The sequence below is a fragment of the Dicentrarchus labrax genome, unplaced genomic scaffold (assembly GCF_905237075.1).
Source record: "Dicentrarchus labrax unplaced genomic scaffold, dlabrax2021, whole genome shotgun sequence".
NCBI lineage: Eukaryota > Metazoa > Chordata > Actinopteri > Moronidae > Dicentrarchus > Dicentrarchus labrax.
The window spans coordinates 21,244,498-21,262,488 of NW_026136718.1; the positions used below are offsets into that span (position 1 = coordinate 21,244,498).

The 17,991-nt window shown below is 41.4% G+C and overlaps 1 protein-coding gene across 5 annotated transcripts in view; it reads left to right on the forward strand.

Moving 5' to 3' along the window:
* Nucleotides 1–17,991, forward strand: part of si:ch73-63e15.2 (protein strawberry notch homolog 2) — a 58,859-nt gene that overhangs the window by 34,128 nt on the left and 6,740 nt on the right. For 3 of the 5 annotated variants that reach the window (XM_051376462.1, XM_051376465.1, XM_051376466.1), the window contains 25 exons: nt 5,665–5,841; nt 7,187–7,273; nt 8,026–8,131; nt 8,247–8,407; nt 8,534–8,667; nt 8,864–8,954; nt 9,137–9,280; nt 9,381–9,498; nt 9,584–9,689; nt 9,878–10,031; nt 10,137–10,313; nt 10,565–10,662; nt 11,258–11,340; nt 11,688–11,870; nt 12,005–12,126; nt 12,234–12,365; nt 12,491–12,626; nt 13,351–13,463; nt 14,855–14,926; nt 15,093–15,201; nt 15,298–15,369; nt 15,516–15,659; nt 15,865–15,959; nt 17,435–17,527; nt 17,647–17,778. In XM_051376462.1, the coding sequence (XP_051232422.1) occupies nt 5,665–5,841; nt 7,187–7,273; nt 8,026–8,131; nt 8,247–8,407; nt 8,534–8,667; nt 8,864–8,954; nt 9,137–9,280; nt 9,381–9,498; nt 9,584–9,689; nt 9,878–10,031; nt 10,137–10,313; nt 10,565–10,662; nt 11,258–11,340; nt 11,688–11,870; nt 12,005–12,126; nt 12,234–12,365; nt 12,491–12,626; nt 13,351–13,463; nt 14,855–14,926; nt 15,093–15,201; nt 15,298–15,369; nt 15,516–15,659; nt 15,865–15,959; nt 17,435–17,527; nt 17,647–17,778 (3,039 nt within the window). The remainder of the gene's footprint in view (nt 1–5,664; nt 5,842–7,186; nt 7,274–8,025; nt 8,132–8,246; nt 8,408–8,533; nt 8,668–8,863; nt 8,955–9,136; nt 9,281–9,380; nt 9,499–9,583; nt 9,690–9,877; nt 10,032–10,136; nt 10,314–10,564; nt 10,663–11,257; nt 11,341–11,687; nt 11,871–12,004; nt 12,127–12,233; nt 12,366–12,490; nt 12,627–13,350; nt 13,464–14,854; nt 14,927–15,092; nt 15,202–15,297; nt 15,370–15,515; nt 15,660–15,864; nt 15,960–17,434; nt 17,528–17,646; nt 17,779–17,991) is intronic. The other 2 variants (XM_051376463.1, XM_051376464.1) reach the window with 2 other exon arrangements.

Below are 17,991 nucleotides of genomic sequence, written 5' to 3' on the forward strand. Positions count from 1 at the left end.
GGCTTTTCAGTTCCTGGCCCCAGACCCACCTCATGAAAAGAGAAACACACAGACACACTCAGACAGACACACAGACACACACACACACAGACACAGACACACACACACACACACACACACACACACACACACACACACACACACACACACACACAGGCCATCAATCAGGTTCTGTTGACTCCAGGGACAAGGTCAACAGCTGACCCCAGATGGGAGAGCCTGGGGTGGGGGTTGTTTTAGTCAGCTGATCATAAGGGTGTGTGGGTGACGTAATAACCCTGCGTCCCACCAACCCATCCACTTACATGCGCTACAGTTATTGACAGATAAGGCTGTAGCTTTTAGTGCTTCTTCTTGGCTCATTGAGTTATGCTATGTCATTTTGCACAACCTACACTACAAACAAGAACCATAGCTTTTTATTAGCATTTATAGGCCTCAGGTTCCTGATTGTGATTTGACCCACACTCCCACCCTGCCACCAGTCCTTACTACTGTTGTTGGAATTTTAGGCTCAGATTTACAGCCATACAGAGTAATAAAGAGAGGTTTGGGAGGCCCAGTTGGTAAAGTGTTGCAGTTGTTGCTCTAACAAACGACAGCCCTTAACAACATTTTTGCGAAAACACTCTTAAATTTTAGTTTGCCTCAGTCAGTAAACACTACATTGTACTAGTGTACAGTAGTAGGTAGCAATACTATCTCCTGAAAAAGATGTTGAGCTACATGCAGATTAATATCAGTAAAAAGTAAGTTTTAGGTTAAATAGTTCCTACTCTTCCTGCTGCAGAACTCTGTGGGAAAACAAAACTGAAATAAAAAGACAATGGGAGGCTGAAAGTGCAGGGAGAAAAGGTGGCATACATGGGATGGGAAGAAGGGGGTGGGGTTTAATAGTGGGAGAGAATAAGCAGGAGATGACAGAAACGTACGGATGAGCTGGTGAGGTCATTTGAGGTGTGCGTTTGTGTGTGTGTATGTGTGGGTGTGTAGGGTAAATTCGAGGCCAGGTTGACTCGTTTGCTGGCCTTGGAAAAGCAACCAAGCTGGCAGTGTGTGGGAGGGGAAAGCCCTGGGCCTGGCCTGGCCTGCCTGGGGCCTCAGCCTGGCCTTGTGCTGAAGCAGATTATTGAGTTTAACAGGATGTGGCCCAGGACTATAAACAGTAGTTCATAAATGAAGTTTGCTTTTTGATAGCAGGGGAAAATATAAGCCTATAATGTAGCAGTAACATAAATTGAAGGTAAAAATTTTTTTTGTTTGTTTCTTAGGTTGGTTGAAGAAATGATCAGCCCATGGCTTGGTCATGATCTGCATCAAAATTAATTGGCTGTTTTTACAGGTGTAAAGTCAGTAAGGAATCCTGTCTGTCATTGCACCAATGACAACATGTCGTCATGTGAACTGTTGTCGACATTTCCAACATGCCAAATAAAATTTAAGGTGGGAAGTAGCAGCTGACAACACCATGTGTGTCACAGGAGACACGTGGCTGTTGATATATTCTCCTGGACAACACTGGAACAGTGATAATAGCTACAATACGGATGATTTGGCTATTCAAATAGTGGAGGAAAATGGGTTACAAAAAGGTCTAGTATTTTACCTGAGTATTTGAGAGGCTATGTTTGTAACATAATGGGGCTTATATTGAAACACAAGCTGCTTCTACTGAACTTATTCTTTTGAGGACATGCACTTAAGAAAGACTCCTATCTGATAAATCTTACATACATTATAACCTAAGTGGTCTATGTTAAGATACACACAAATCATTGAAGGGATTTGTGATTAGTAACATTTACAGACAAAGAGATGGACACAGGCCAAGGGAATTATAGTTTATAAAGCTAACTGAAAGATAGGCCTGATAGACTTCCTTGTATAGCAGCGCCTGAGCTTATCATATGGTGTGTGTCATAACCACTGTCATTGTATCAGGAACGGCTGTTCCTCACTTATCCCAAGGCAACTGTTGACGCTGTACGAGGAACACAGATAAATGCCTTTTCTTTGCTTTTTGTAACTGCTTATATTTATTTTAGCCTGAGTGTATTTTGTAGCAGTTATGATCGTGGATTCACAGGGATGTTTTTATAGGGAGGGGGGTATTGTGTGACACCGTTTCAGATTACTCATCATGCTGTAAATACATGAACTATAACAGATAATGAAGCCAAGCTGTTTGTGGGCGTTTTATGTCTACAAATGTACTTTTCCAGTTCTGATTAAAGGAGCTGATAACCACCACCTTCAACCACAACCATCCGGCAGCTCTTCAGGCATTTTGCAGAACTAAAGGGGCTTGTTGCTGCAGTTTTGCACTGCTCTATGCCTCCATCAATCATGGCCAGTAGACCTGTCATTATCCATACACTCAAATACAATTCACGGCTTCAGTGGACACATGATGTGATGTACAGTACATGCATATGTGTGTTAAGCTTCTATACAGAGCTTCTAACACTAAGACCATTTGAGTACAAGGTTGTTTGGATTGCACCATGTTATACACTTCGTCAAAGGGATGCCGGTATTTGTCTGTGGTTTCATCTTTACTGTTTTGGTTGAAAGAGGAGGATATACTGCTGGCTTTAGCATTCATTGCAGAGGAGAAACTGAAGTAGAAGGACAACACGTGGAAGGCAAACAAACAGGAGGGTGGTCAAATGGGCTTTCACATGTTCCTCTGTGTACATGTACACACACACACGCACGCACATGATTTATTTCTACCTATTCCCAGAAATTACATTAGATTTCAAGCAGATTTAATTCTCTGAAAGCAATTTTGAAAGAAACACTTGCACTCAGAAACACACACATTCACATAGTTTTTTTCTTTTTTTATTGCGCAGCAGAGAAAAAAAGAGTGAGAGAGAGAGAGACAGGGGCAGGATTAGTAGCTATACGGTTGTGTGGCTGTGTGCTGTGGAAGGAGCCAGATTACCATCAGAGCAGTTGGAATTCAACCCTTATCTCTGCTTGGCAGGGCCCAGTCATAGGAACAGTAGATGAACTAGTCCTGGGTACGGGCCTGCCGGGGGACAAACACTGCTGCCTCTGTTACGCTCTGCTTAACAACTCGATTAGCATGGTACTGAGGTCGGCCATGTCTTGGTTAGCACCAACCAACCTGCAACTGTTTTCAGTGATTCTTCTGTATCAAGACTACTGGTCCTCTTAATAACAACACTGCATCAGCACAGTGTGTTCTGTTTCATGAATTTACATGATGTGGAAAACCTAGAAGTTACATTGTAATGAAACACAGAGCAATGACCTGCAGGTTTAAATCACGTATTTGCAGAACAAATTGATTTATGGCTAGTTTCAGGTTGAGCATGAATTAATCCATTGTAATGTGAAGTCATTAAGATTTTAAGAGAATCATAACCATAATTATTTCTATAATAAAGCCATTATGACACCTCCTAACTTTAATTGTAACCTAAGTTAAGCTGTATTTTCATATCAAATCAATATTAAGCCGATTTTTATATCAAATCTAAAGATGTTCGTAACAAAACTATTGTTCTTTTTATCAAATGTTTGTGATTTACTCTGCTGCAAGAAAAAAAACAATACTCTTTTCCATGGTGAAATACATGTGTCTATGTGCTTATCTGTGTTTCCACAATTGTGCTTCTGTGGAATGATGCCTCTGGTGTCAAAGTGTCCCTTTTCCAAGCCTTGTTGTTTACTCATGTCCCCTCAGCCAGAAGAGCCCAGAAAGGAAGGGGTGAGACAGAGTAGGATGGGCTAAAAACAGGTCACACAGGTGACGGGAAAAACAAAGAAGAATGTAAACGTTTAAAGGGACCCTCTGTACTTCTACCCCTCTGTATCCCCCTAGAGAATGGCAGTTGATCCACTGGGCAGACCAACTTTGGAGAGCTCATGCCTGATCTTGCACTCAGGAAGCACGCATGCACGCCCATGCACACACACACACACACACACACACACACACACACACACACACACACACACACACACACACACACACACACACACACACACACAGGGTGAGAAAAGGAAAGAAAAAGCTAGAGTGAGAGACAAAGAGAAAGACATTACCGTAGAGCTACCAGCAAACACTGATAAGCTGCTTTCGATCACACCAACATTGACGTGTTACGGTCAGCGAGTGGTTTTTCTAACGTCAGATGGCAAAAATATACACATTTATCTGTGTCCACCAACTGTTTACCACCCTCACATGATGTAATCATGTTAACACTATGACCTCTATGTCTTGTCCTCTCATGCCTGTGAAACTTTTGCAGCTGAACTGTGAGTAATGGCTAACAGGCAGCTATGACAGAAGTAAGAACAGCTTTTCAGCATTAATCAGTAGCAGCATATTGTTGAGATTGTTGCTTCATCACAACTAATCATTTATCTGTTTAAGGAAGATTTGTCACAGCATAGGCTTTTCTTTTTGTCTAAAAGTCCTATCCAGTCATCATAACAAATTGTGCTGTATTGACAAGCCCACTCACTAATAAATACTTGATATTTCATTTGTTTAATCCTTACAAAAACCTAAATGTAAAAACAACCCTCATTTTACTACTGGTTGCCTAACAACTGTTTGTGCTGAGCTCAGTTAGCCAGCTGCTGGTGGTATATTGAATACAGTACAAACACAAGAGTGGTATCAATCTTATCATCTAAGTGAATAAGCATATTTTCCAAAATGTGGAACTAATCCTTAAATGTAAGAAACTGTAAAATTAAATAACTGAATAAACAAGTTGGACCCACAGGTAGCGTTCAAGCTTACTATATGGTCTTCTGGAGGGTGTAGTAGGAACACGAGGGTGTGGGAACTTCCACACATGGATAAATATACATGCATACAATCACACACTTTGAGCATTACTCACAAACAAATGGCACACAATAAATTGGAGAGATGCATACTCCCATTTCCAAGAACAGCTTTCCCTCTGTTGAGCTTGTCGTTGTCTACCATGTTCTCTCACTCCTCCTCATCACTCAATCCCTATCTCCCCACATCCATTTTTATAAGTCTCAGGGGGCCTTGGGGTGCCTGTGAGAGGCTAGTTAAAGAGCACGGCATGCTAATGGCTTGGAAAGGATATGAATAGAGGGGCGACTGGAAGGCAGCCATGGCTGAAATGACACACACGTACACACACACGTACACACACACACACACACACACACACACACACACACACACACACACACACACACACACACACACACACACACATAAGCGCTCTCATTATTTCTGCCCCTCGCTTTCTACTTTACATGCACACTCTCACACATCTGTGTGTGATTAGATTTTGTTTAGGCTTCTCGTGTTACTCCCAAAAGACAGCAGTATTGGCTGGAATCCAGAATGAATGTGCCACCTTTATTGTCTTTAGTTCACTTCCATCCGTACATATTCACACCTTTTTTCTTTCTTAGGTACACACTTATTATTCATCTGCTGCACAACCTGTGTGCTGTGTCTTAAATGGATATATAATAAGGATTTCTAATCCTCTTTTATTTTCCCACAGAGTTTGCTGGTAAAGGGAGGGTTTGGAAAGGCTCTGTCTGGCTGTGGTTGCATTGGTTTTGAGTTAGGAATCTACATGTCACTTTCACAACTTAACACCTCCTCTCCTTTTCTGCCTTCAGGACCTGTCCTGCATTGATGACCTCTCCACAAACTCTCTGTTCTCCTCTCCGGCTGACTCACTGTCGGAGTATGCTGATGCCCAGTCCTTCATCAGCACAGACAACCTGGACACAGTGCCCACCCTCTGGGACATCAACACTAGTACTACCAACACACCAGCACAGAGCCAGGTAGAGGTCAGTAGCAAGCACTCACTCATACACGTCATTACCCCAAACACTGATTACCACTCATCTTACTTACATTTTACTTTCATGTAGCACGAACTTGTTTAAATCAGCACATTTATGTACTGGGGCTGGTGGGCACCAAGCAACAGCAAGCAAGCAAAGAGATTGTCCGTCTAGCACTGTAAGCATTAGTGCTGCTCTGGCTAACTGCCACATTTTGCTGTCAGGTGAGACTTTTGTGGTGTTGCTGGGTTTGTGTACGTTCTTCTAAAAAATACAAAAAATGCCAATACCATCCACACTATAGCTCTGTTTCAACACAGATATTCATATTTTATTTGTTAGCCACCATGTTAGCCATGGATTTAGGCCGATTTGTATCAAGTTAGCCTATTATCTCTTGGAAAGTAACAGTTAATCGCCACAGTTAGTTACTGAATATTTTCAGTATCTGTCTTATGCTCTGTGTCCTCAAATAATCTTTTTAACCATCAGACAAATAATGATTGACATAGTACTGTACAGTACCCATAAGTCTTTACTTTTTACGCAGGCAACACTTAATTTTGCCTTCTGAAAAAAAAGGGGAATCCGCTATTTGGAAATTGCAGCCGGAGCACATCAGGAGCCTTGATCACATTGGCTCCATGACGGACCACTCCTAAGTTGCACATAGACACTGTATACATAAATGTTTAAAAAGTCTTTACTGTTTTTTGTTTCATATTTTACATACCAGTTGATTTTGTTCACTGTTGTCTCAGTGGTGCACAAAATAGTATCTCTCTATTAGCTACTGCTGTAGAGATACGTATGAGACTGAAAATAAGAATCATCTTTGTTTTTGATGCACTGTCCCTTCAAAGAAACTCATTTAGCTGCAGTATATCATGGTCTCCAACTCGGTGATCTAGGAGGAGCAAGTTCTTGAGTGTTGTTGCTCTATCCATGCTCCTGTTGCTGTTGAGTCCTCTTTGAATTAGACGGGTCCAAAGATATCTTTTTGATATGAATCAGAGTACATTTATTTCTCCTGCCCTATGAAAGCCTTTTATGTTTTCCTTTTCATTCTGCCCTCATTTCATCCATTATGTTTCCCAGACACACACGGCTTTATCTGCCGTTTGCTGTTGTTGTCGCTGGCTTTTCACCGCCAGACAACAAATTGCATTTTGTTGAGTGCTGCTCCATCAGACATCCATGTCCAGTGCCCACGCGCTCTCACGCACATGCATATACACACAATACACGCATACAGTGATTACTCATGTTTTTTTGTTTCTCTCTTCTTATGCATTTGGCACTGTTTTTATTTGTGTTTGTATTTCTTCATTTTATGTTTTGTTAACAGCTGAATGGCACCGGCAGGTTTCATGGCTTGGCCAGTTTGGATGATATAACTGCTATTATCAGCACCCCACCTTTAGGAGGATTTCAGGTAGCCACACCAACCTCTCCAATCTGATGTTAAATTGAAACTAAGCTCTCTAACTGGATGAGCCTAATCATTTGCAGTTCTCAGTTATGCACAGAGATGCAGATTATTTTACATGTCTAATATGCAGTTGTCATTGCGCTGTATGTTTGCAATACAAGATAAGACTTACATTGTTTTACATTGCAACGTAAGATGCCACTAATCTAAGACCAAGGGCCACATTTTGACAGTGCAGTATATTAAGGTAGTAGTATATGATGATAATGCTTTTGCTTTCTTTTCCAAGTCTGTATTACCCCAGATGATGAGAGCATTACTGCATATTGCATGTATTGGACACTGCAAATCCACGTAGCATAAAGACAAAAAGCATTGTCTAAATTGACAAACAGTAGTCAGTGTAATATTGAGTTGTCTGTCAAAATGGGACCCTTTTGCATTTCCAATTTCTCAATATGTAAAGCACTCTTTTGTCAACAAGTTTCAGAGCTGTCATTCATTCTGCTTCAGCTGGTTTTGTGCACCTTTCAGTTTCATTTGTTATTTGACTGATAACATTGGTAAATATTCCTTGATAAGGAGCTTTACATGTGTTATGCTAACTTTTTACTAACTGCTCAACTGCACCTGACTTTCAGCTACAGTCTCTTTCCTAGCTCATCGTCATCTAACCCTGAAACAAGAAGTATAACTCCCAAATGTGGCTGTTATTAATGTGAATTACATTACTGAAGTCTCTTTGGTGTTTCCAGGCTCCGAGAGCCCAGCCGCCACCAGAGGAGGAAGAGGAGGCTGAGGAAGAGGAGACTGAGGAACTGGGACATGTAGACACATATGCTGAGTACAAACCTTCCAAATGTAGGCCACTAGACTGAATATCAACATTACTTATTAATTCATCTTTATTTTTATTCTTAATATGGCCAGATTTTTCCCTTCTTTAAACTGCTGTTTTGTTTTTTCCACTCTTCAGCTACTATAGGAATTTCTCATCCTGACATAGTGGTGGAAACCAACACGCTATCCAGTGTCCCTCCACCTGACATCACATACACTCTGTCTATCCCTGAGACAACTATTTCCTCTGGCCTGCTGTCCGCTCTGCAGCTAGAGGCCATTATCTACGCCTGCCAGGTACACACATAGGCTCATATACTTAAAGTGTACATACAGCACTTCTACATTTTGGAACCATAAATTATTAATGTTTTGATTATGGAGGCATCTTTGTTCATGCATTTGTTCTTTGTGTGTCCTCAGCAACACGAGGTTATCCTTCAAAACAACCAGAGGGCAGGCTTCCTGATCGGAGATGGGGCTGGGGTCGGAAAGGGACGCACTGTGGCAGGAATCATCCTGGAGAACTACCTTAAGGGAAGGAAGAAATCACTATGGTAAGAGAGATTTACTACTCTGGTAGAACATAAAACCAATTTGAAACCTGTAGCAACTGTAGTTTCATTGGGTCTCAATCATTTATTTATATGATTGTATTTTGAATCCTGTTGTATGCCAGGATATACTGAGCATGTAAGGGCTAGTTTGTGCACGAGCTGGCTAAATTACTGACTTTCCTCTTCCTTCCCCCAGGTTCAGCATATCCAATGACCTGAAATTTGATGCAGAGAGAGATCTCAAAGACATAGATGCACCGTATATTCCTGTGCATGCCTTAAACAAGGTGAGTCCAGGTGGAAATGGCGTGACAGGCTGATAAAATGTTGTTGGCAGCTGTTTAAATTGATGTGCATCTGAGCAGAAAATTAAACTATCCGTATTTGGTGACTGCGTGGCTCTGTAAATGTTCAGACATATCTCACCAATACCACTCTCCTCTTTTGAATGTTTATTTTCTTATTGTAGATCAAGTATGGAGACACAGCTACCTCAGAAGGAGTCCTGTTTGCAACTTACTCTGCGCTTATTGGAGAGAGCCAGGCAGGAGGGCAGCACCGGACGAGAATTAAACAGATCTTAGATTGGTGCAAGCCAGACTTTGATGGAGTTGTATCCTTTCATTTTAACAATCTCACATCCAACAATTTTTTTTAACAAAAATTGCCATTCCATGTCTGCACTGTTTGCCCTTGACCATTCCCCATTACAGATTATTTTTGATGAATGCCACAAAGCCAAGAATGCCACATCTACAAAGATGGGCAAGGCAGTGCTTGACCTGCAAAACAAGCTGCCACGGGCCAGAGTGGTGTATGCCAGTGCCACAGGTAGGCTGACACACAAAGAAACACACTTATATACGTAATGCAATACAACTGAGGATTTTAAAATATATCTTTTTTGTCATACCAGGTGCCTCTGAGCCAAAGAACATGATCTACATGAGCCGCCTGGGAATCTGGGGTGAGGGCACACCCTTCAGAATCTTTGATGACTTCCTGCACGCCATCGAGAAGAGGTTTGTAGGGTGAAATGTTGCAGAATTTCTCTCAAAAGCCTCATGTTTTCCAAGAGCCTTTCAATCATGTGGACACATCCTTGAATCGCTGTGCTTACTAGAAAATGCCATACAATGAGTTTGTGGTAATGACTGGTTGACCCCATGATTGAGTTATGTTGAATAATTTATATGCCGTTTGTATACAGAGGTGTTGGTGCCATGGAGATTGTTGCCATGGACATGAAAGTGAGCGGGATGTACATCGCCAGGCAGCTGAGCTTCTCAGGGGTGTCTTTCCGCATTGAAGAGATTGGACTGGACAGTGACTTCAAACTGGTCTATAACAAAGCTGCCAAACTGGTGAGGGTCATGCCTCTCAGAAGGATTAGTTCCTGAGATTGTGATCTTGTGTGTGGGTTAAAAAAACAATCACTCTGACTATTAACATCTGGAATCTGTGTGCAGTGGGCGGAAGCATTGCAGGTGTTCATGCGTGCAGCTGATGAGCTGTGCCTGGTCAGCAGGAAGTCTCTGTGGGGGCAATTCTGGTCGTCTCACCAGCGCTTCTTCAAATACCTCTGTATCGCTGCCAAGGTCCGATGTCTGGTGGAGCTGGCCCAAAAAGAGCTGAAGGCCGGAAAGGTCAGCACAACACGCTCTTGAACACTAAGTCATTTCGTATGTATGATCCAGACTATAAATGACCCAGAGGAAGAGCCAAGCAGGAACTGAATTTCTATAGATGTTGCATAAGTGCTGGAGGACATAATACGTGTTAATTAATGTTGTTTTGCCAATACTTTGCTTTGTCAGCATAGGAACAGCAGAGGTCCTTTGTGGGAACAGTAGACCTGTTTGGTTGTTGATGTTTTGATTGTTTCTCTCCACTGCAGTGCATCGTTATTGGGCTGCAGTCTACCGGGGAGTCCCGCACCAGAGAAGTCCTGGATGAGAATGATGGGCATCTTGACAGATTTGTTTCTGCAGCAGAGTGAGTGAAAAGGAAGATTTTGTCTGTTGTTTTTTTCTTTCTACGTAAATAGGTTTATTTAAAAGAATGCTCACTAAAATGACAAAATGTCTTCACCGGCTAACAATGTCTAAACAGCTCATAGCAACAAAGTTTTGCAGGACTCCCTACCTGTCGTGTACATTTAAAACCTGTTCGGATTGTCTCTGTTTACTGGAAGCCGTAGCACTCTGTGGATTGCTTTATTAAACTGCCAAATGATAGGATGACTAATAAAATGATTCAAGCTATGCAGACCATCCTCAATTAAACCAAACAATCCCTTTAGCTATTAGCAACTATTTAATTAGGAAATGTCTCATCCAAGAAAAACAGGAAAGGGATGGTACAGGTTCTGAGTGCTTTGAGCCTGTTTGACCCTAAACCTCTCATAGCAGACATGCCTGCATGTCTGAGAATATTAGCTCACAGACAACATGTTCATCTGCCTGTCAACACTTGACAGCTATAATGTGGCTGAATCAGGAATGTACGAAGCCTCAAACTGCCACAACTGCCTTGTGTTTCCCTGAACGCTTTGCTGTCAGAATAAAAGTCTCTATCTCTTTTCCTTTAGGGGAGTATTCCAGTCTCTGGTAACAAAACATTTCCCATCAGAGAAACAGAGGAGGGAGAAGGCACCAGGAAATAAGAGAAAACGTAAGTGAAGAGAATGCAGTTGTCACACCATCCAGCACATGTAATAGCATTAGAACAGTTACATATTATGTTTTTTTTTATGTGTATGTACTCAGTGCTCAGCAGACATGTCAGGCGTTTGCCCTGCGGCCTAATTTGACAGTTAACAGTGCGTTTGAATGTATTTTGTATTTGTGTGTATATAGCTGTTTGAACACCATCTGGCAGGATTGATTCACAGTGAAACGCCTTTTTTCTTGCAGTCTGTATCTTTTTCTTGGCCTCTCATTGAATGATACTTCAAGGGGTGTTTTTGAGCTGTACTTCTTGTTTCTCATTCTAATGATCATGTTGTTTCTTCCAATCAGGGAAGCCTAGAGGTCGCCAGACCAAGGTACCCAAGCACACAGTTGACAGCGGCGGTGTGATCAACATCAGCGATGACAGCAGTAGTGACTCTGATGGCATGGACACAGACTCCAACTCCTCACCAGACTCCCTGTTAGACAATGACGATGTCATCTTTGTGAACCACACTAGCTGCCAGACAGGTAGGGAGATGCCTCTTTTCTTCGGTTTGTGTTGTCAGTAGGAGTGATGTGCGATGTGTCCAGTCTCAGTTATATTTGTCAGTCTTGCCTGTTAGGGTTACATGGTTAATGTCCCCTCTGCCTCCTATTCACAGCCAGGATAGAGGAGATGAAGCAGGGGCTCCTCAACAAGATATCCGTACTAGGAAAAGAACTACCTCTCAACACCTTGGACGAGCTCATCGATAAGTTTGGAGGACCAGATAAAGTCTCAGAGGTACGAGAATTATCTAATAAGCTTAAATGTTGCAGGTGGGATTGACATTCTCTTTTTTTGTCACCAATTTCTTTCACGTATTAAGTCGACGAATATTTCTTTTGCAGATGACTGGTCGTAAGGGTCGTGTGGTACGCCGTCTCGACGGCAGCGTCCGTTACGAATCACGGGCTGAACAGGGTCTTACCATTGACCACATAAACATCAAGGAGAAAGATCGCTTCATGAGTGGAGAGAAGGTCAGATAGACCAATCAAATACATATGTCCTGCATATCAAACCTTGTGTAGCCGTAGAAATTTACTGCTTTATGAAAATTGTTCACAAGATCTCTACCAATAATCTAAACATCTCTAATTTCCAGTTGGTGGCCATCATCTCAGAGGCAGCCAGCTCTGGGATTTCCCTGCAGGCGGACAAGCGAGTGAAAAACCAAAGGCGCAGGGTCCACATGACCTTGGAGCTGCCTTGGAGTGCAGACAGGGCCATCCAGCAATTTGGTGAGTCAGGAGATGTAATCTTACAATGAGCCTTTCAAAGGTGAATGCTTGAGAATAAAATTAAACAAAGACTATTATACTTGCAAGAGGAAGGAGGGCATACCATGTAATATCATGCATATTATATAACTGGTGGGGGTACTTTTTGTACTCACCCTCTGTCCTTCCTGTTTCCTGGGGTAGCCCCTAGTATGGGTTTTATTTACATATTTAGCATGACTTTGTTGCAAGGCACAGGGATTTAGTCAAATATAATATCTATATCTTTTGTCCGTTAAGTATCATTTTCAGACACACACACACACACACACACACACACACACTATCACACACTATCACACACTATCACACACTATCACAAAGGAGTGGATTAATTAATTGTTTGCAGTAATTTGCTTAAGTAATTCTTTCCATTAGATCAGATTTCACTGTTATTTTATGTTGCGCCAAGTTTGTCACCAAGAATGTCCCGTACTTACTTTTCTGTTCCTGATTTATTTATCCATCCTTGCTGCTTGTGTTAAGATGAAATCCTGAATGTTAAAAAATGTTTTTGCGTATCTGGTTGAAATGAGTTTTATATCACCAAAGGTCATTCATACAGACCCATACTACTCTTGTGTAATGTCATACCTGTACACTGTAAAATACATGCAGGCTGTCGTCTCTCTTGCTGTTTTATTTGTATAAATTCTGTCTTATTCACTTTTCCTTGTCTCTCCAGGTCGCACCCATCGGTCCAATCAGGTGACAGCCCCAGAGTACATTTTCCTCATCTCTGAGTTGGCTGGGGAGAGACGTTTTGCCTCCATTGTGGCTAAGAGACTAGAGAGCCTGGTAAATATCAAAGCCCTATATATGTGTTTGTGTGGGTGTCTATGTTGCATTTGCTCTTATTTACTTATTTTTCTTACTTTGAGTGCAATCTGTGTCAAGGGAAAATAGTCCACGTCATCTTGTCTTTATGGAGTGTGAAAAGAATTGTTCCACTGTAAACAGAGAGTGTCTGTGTTTTGTGTTTTTGATATTAGATATTGATTGTTGTGCTCTGGGTTGCCATCGACTGTACGGTTTGCTCCCACACCCTCTGTCCTTCCTGTTTCCTGGGGTATTCCCTAGTCTAGAAGCTCTCTGTAGAGCCTCTTTTATGGCTGGTTCGCTTGAAGTTACATCAACTTGTCTCCACAAACCTCAAGAGATTCTGGGTCTTTCCCTTCTCCAGCTCAATAATGGAAAACTGAATAAGCAGAAAAAGCAACGCAGCTTGTCTGGATAATTTATAAGTCTAGGTTTATTTTCCATAATTATCAATGCATTTCAGCACAAGCAGTCATTTATTTCCACAGTGACACAGCATGACAGTCCTTTTGGGAAAAGGGCAGGCAGTGTGCAATGGGATGGTGGTTCCAGGAAGTCATTCTTGTGTTTGCCAGCTGTGTTCGGTAAATGTGCATCAGGAATAGGTCACATCTCGCCTGCCTGCCTGAACCCGATACAACACAAATTCGCACACACAGAGTAGCTCTATTTTAGACGGTTGAATACCTCCACAAACCGGCTGACTACAGAACAGCAGTGAAGTCATATTTGGCTAGTACACCCCTTTGTTTTGGTATCTCAAGACAGTTTTCTGTGTGGGAGAGCCAGCAACTGGCTACAACACTGATTTGCTGTTGACTTTGCTTTCTTGTGAATTTTCCTTCACCTCCATCGCAGTTTATTTGAAATCTTTAAAGTATGGAAACATAAGCTGGGATCTTAGATGACATCAACAAGACAAAAGTGGATTAAGAAACATCAATTAATGCTGGTTTTCTGTCTGTTTTATCTTTGAAAAATGTTTCTTAAAGTCATACAAAACGATAAAAGTGTAATAACATACACTCCAAAATCATTTTAATACTATGTCTCATATATTTAAAAGAGCCACATTTATAAATAAGAGGGCTAGAAGTCCATGTTGTTATCTACTGTAATGTTTGACTAATCCTATAATAATTGTATAGTATCCATAAACGTCATTGTGCTTTCATTAGCTATAAAAATTCGTGTTCACCCTCTCGTACCAAGACTGAGCAAGAAGTCGGGTTGGATAATGATGATCAACAGCAAATGCAGATTTATCCCACGTCATTGTGTCCGTCTGTATTAGTGCGATGATGCTCTGAAGGCTGTAAACCTAATACCTCTAATACTAATAATAATACCGTTGCTAATCCACTTTGCAGGGTGCATTAACCCATGGAGACAGAAGAGCCACAGAAACTAGAGACCTGAGCAAGTACAATTTTGAGAATAAGGTAGGCAAATTTCTGAATACCTGAAAATAATATTTATGACCTTAAGTTAAGTTTTTCAAACTTTTGACAATATACTAGATATCTTATTTTAACTGTTCATTTGTGTTGCTGAATGAGCCTCCTGAGAAAATGTGTCTGTACCAATTACGTGACCTGTTTGTTGCAGTATGGTACCAAGGCTCTAGATAAAATCACCAAAGCAATCCTTGGCCACATAGAGAACAAGGTGCCCCCTCCCAAAGGCTACCCTGCGGGTGACGCCATGTTTTTCAGAGGTATGTTTGAGTCAGTATCTGTAAACGGAACAACTTCATCAGCACAAGGTTTACTGTGATTAATCATTAAAACAACTATGTGTTTCTTTATTTCAGACATGAAACTTGGAATGATAGATGTGGGCATCTTTTGTAAGGAGTCTCGCTTTGGGATCAGTACTGAGAAAGGTAGAGTACCCAAGAGGCATGCAGGCATATTTTATGCTAGTATACTCAAGTTGAATACATCTACCCAGGCCACCTACTACAAAAAAGTTTAAATATCGACACAAAATCAGCTCCATTAACTACTCTGTGTTGTGTCTTTATCCCAGACTGCAGCATCACAAAGTTCTTAAATCGCATCCTGGGGCTGGAGGTCCACAAGCAGAACTATCTCTTCCAGTACTTCACTGACAACTTTGACTACCTAATCGAGAAGGATAAGAAGGAGGGCAAATACGACATGGGAATCCTAGGTATGGAGGTCAAGTGTTACTCAACACACAGCATGGTTTTAGGTTTTTACATAAATACATAATTTGTGATCTAAAATTGAAACGTAATGTAACCCCAACCAGCAAAAGATTTACCCTTCAGGTGCTGATTTAAAAAGAAAGATGGTTCCCAATCTTCTTATGTGAGTAATTATTTCAAACACTTGTTCTTTTGTGTGTCTGACAGACCTTGCCCCGGGTAACGATGAGATCTATGAGGAGAAGCAGGAAACTTTCTTGACAGCTGGAAACCCTCAGGATGGACAGGTTGTTCTCTATAAGGTAGGCACCGCAGGTACACTGTTAGATGGATTTCTTGAAGTAATTGTATGTCACTGTCACTGATTCACCTGTGATGTGGGACTATCATTACTCTGGACAATATACCATTATTGTATCATATCTTAAGTTACTCTGCAATGGTCCAGCCTTAGTTTTAAAGGAGCCAAAATAAGAATTGTGTGCACAAACCATGAACAGATGAGAAGTATTGTCACCTACATAGGCCTGTATGTAAGATGTAGCAGCCTCCAGAAGGTCAGCAGACAGCGTGGGGAGCACAGACTGATTTTGAGGCATTCCACGTCACCAGGATGTGACCTTCTTAAATCCTGTAACAGAATGGACACTGCATTGGTGGGCCTGCCAGAAAGGCTTGGGCGTTACAAACCAGAAGTGATTTCATGAATATACATGATGCCCAAAAAAAAGCAAATCTCGTGCTCTCTCCTCTGAGTTAAATCCAGTAGGGCTTGTAGGCTCCCAATAGACCAAAACAGGGAAAAGTTCATGTTTAATGGCAGCGAGGCAATTTTCACAGATTGGGTTGCAAATACCAATGACTATGAATTCATTAAGATTTTCATGACAGGGTTTGCACTGTGTACAGTTTTTGCATACAAAGAGACCTGTGAAATTTGTTTTAGATAACCTGCACTCCCAGAGGTAACTCAAGTAGCTACCTCTGCACTATATGAGTTTTGATTGATGTCACTTTGCCAGCAGTAAGGCTATGATCATACAGGCTTAGCCTGGGGCTGAGGAGCCTATGTAGACACCAGTGGGAGGTGGAAACAGGATAATTACTGGTATCTTCTGCTTTTAGCTGTCGGCTGCGGGCTACATTTGGCATTTCAGGCAGCCGGGCAGAATGCTGCATAGCTAAGACCAGTTGAGCAGGAACAGAGTGTCACTTATTCACTTACAGTGTATATCGGTCTGAGTGTGTTTTCTTACATTTATGTTAGATTTTTCTTTTGGGTTTCTATGCAAGAGTTTGTCTTACCTTCAGGACACAGTGGTTCCCCCTCTTTCACAGCACATGCTTTTGTCTGATCCTTTTTCTTTTTGTCTGTTTATTTGTATTTTTGTCAACAAAGAGTAGTATACAAATAATATAAAATATGACAAAAAAAAAAACAGTACAAAATACAAGTGCATACATATCCAGTACTTATACAGTAAACATTAATCAAGGTACAAAGCTGCTTTACATGATGAGTGACATTTTACATAATAGCCTAGTTATTGTAGTTAAGAGGATATTTATTGCCTAGCCCCTACATTGTCAATAAAGGGTCAAAGTGTTTCATAACGTTTTTGATCAACATTGTGTAAGTGGGAGGTTGTGCCTGTTTTCCAGTTCAGTAGAATCAATCTGGGTGCTAAAAGGTTTATGAATCTCGCCACATCAGAAGTGTGGCCTCTGTCCTTTCCCAGTAACCTACATACAAGTCTCTGATTTTCTGCCCCTGTAGATCAGTGTGGACAGAGGTATGCCCTGGGATGAGGCCCTCAACAGGTCACTGAAGCTCAGCGGTCCTGATGAGGGATTCTATCTGTCCCTGAAGGTGAGTCCATGCGATGATATATAATTTATTATTTAAAACAGACCTCACAGCATATGAATGGATGTCCACTAAAAAGAGTCCCTAAGACAAAAAATTAACTCTGTGTGACTTCTCCACAGCTGCGAGGTAACAGCCCGTGTGTGCTGCTAGCTGAGCAAGGACGAGGCAAGCACCTCATAGTCTACAAGCCTAACATTGGCAAGCAGGCCCACCCTGAGAGCCTGGAGAACCTGCAGCAACGTTACCGGAAGGTAAGGCTCTATTAAGCTAATAGTTGTGTCTCTATGTTGGTGTCTATTAACTGAATAATTAAGCCTTAATACTTGTAATATTTGTTGGCCTTAATATTTGTGTTTTTTTTATAAAAGGAGCTTGCTTATATTGTCACAAACATTGTCTTTTGAGTTTATATTATTTTTTTAAAATGGCAATGAAATGATGAGTTTAAAAAAAACTTTGATCAT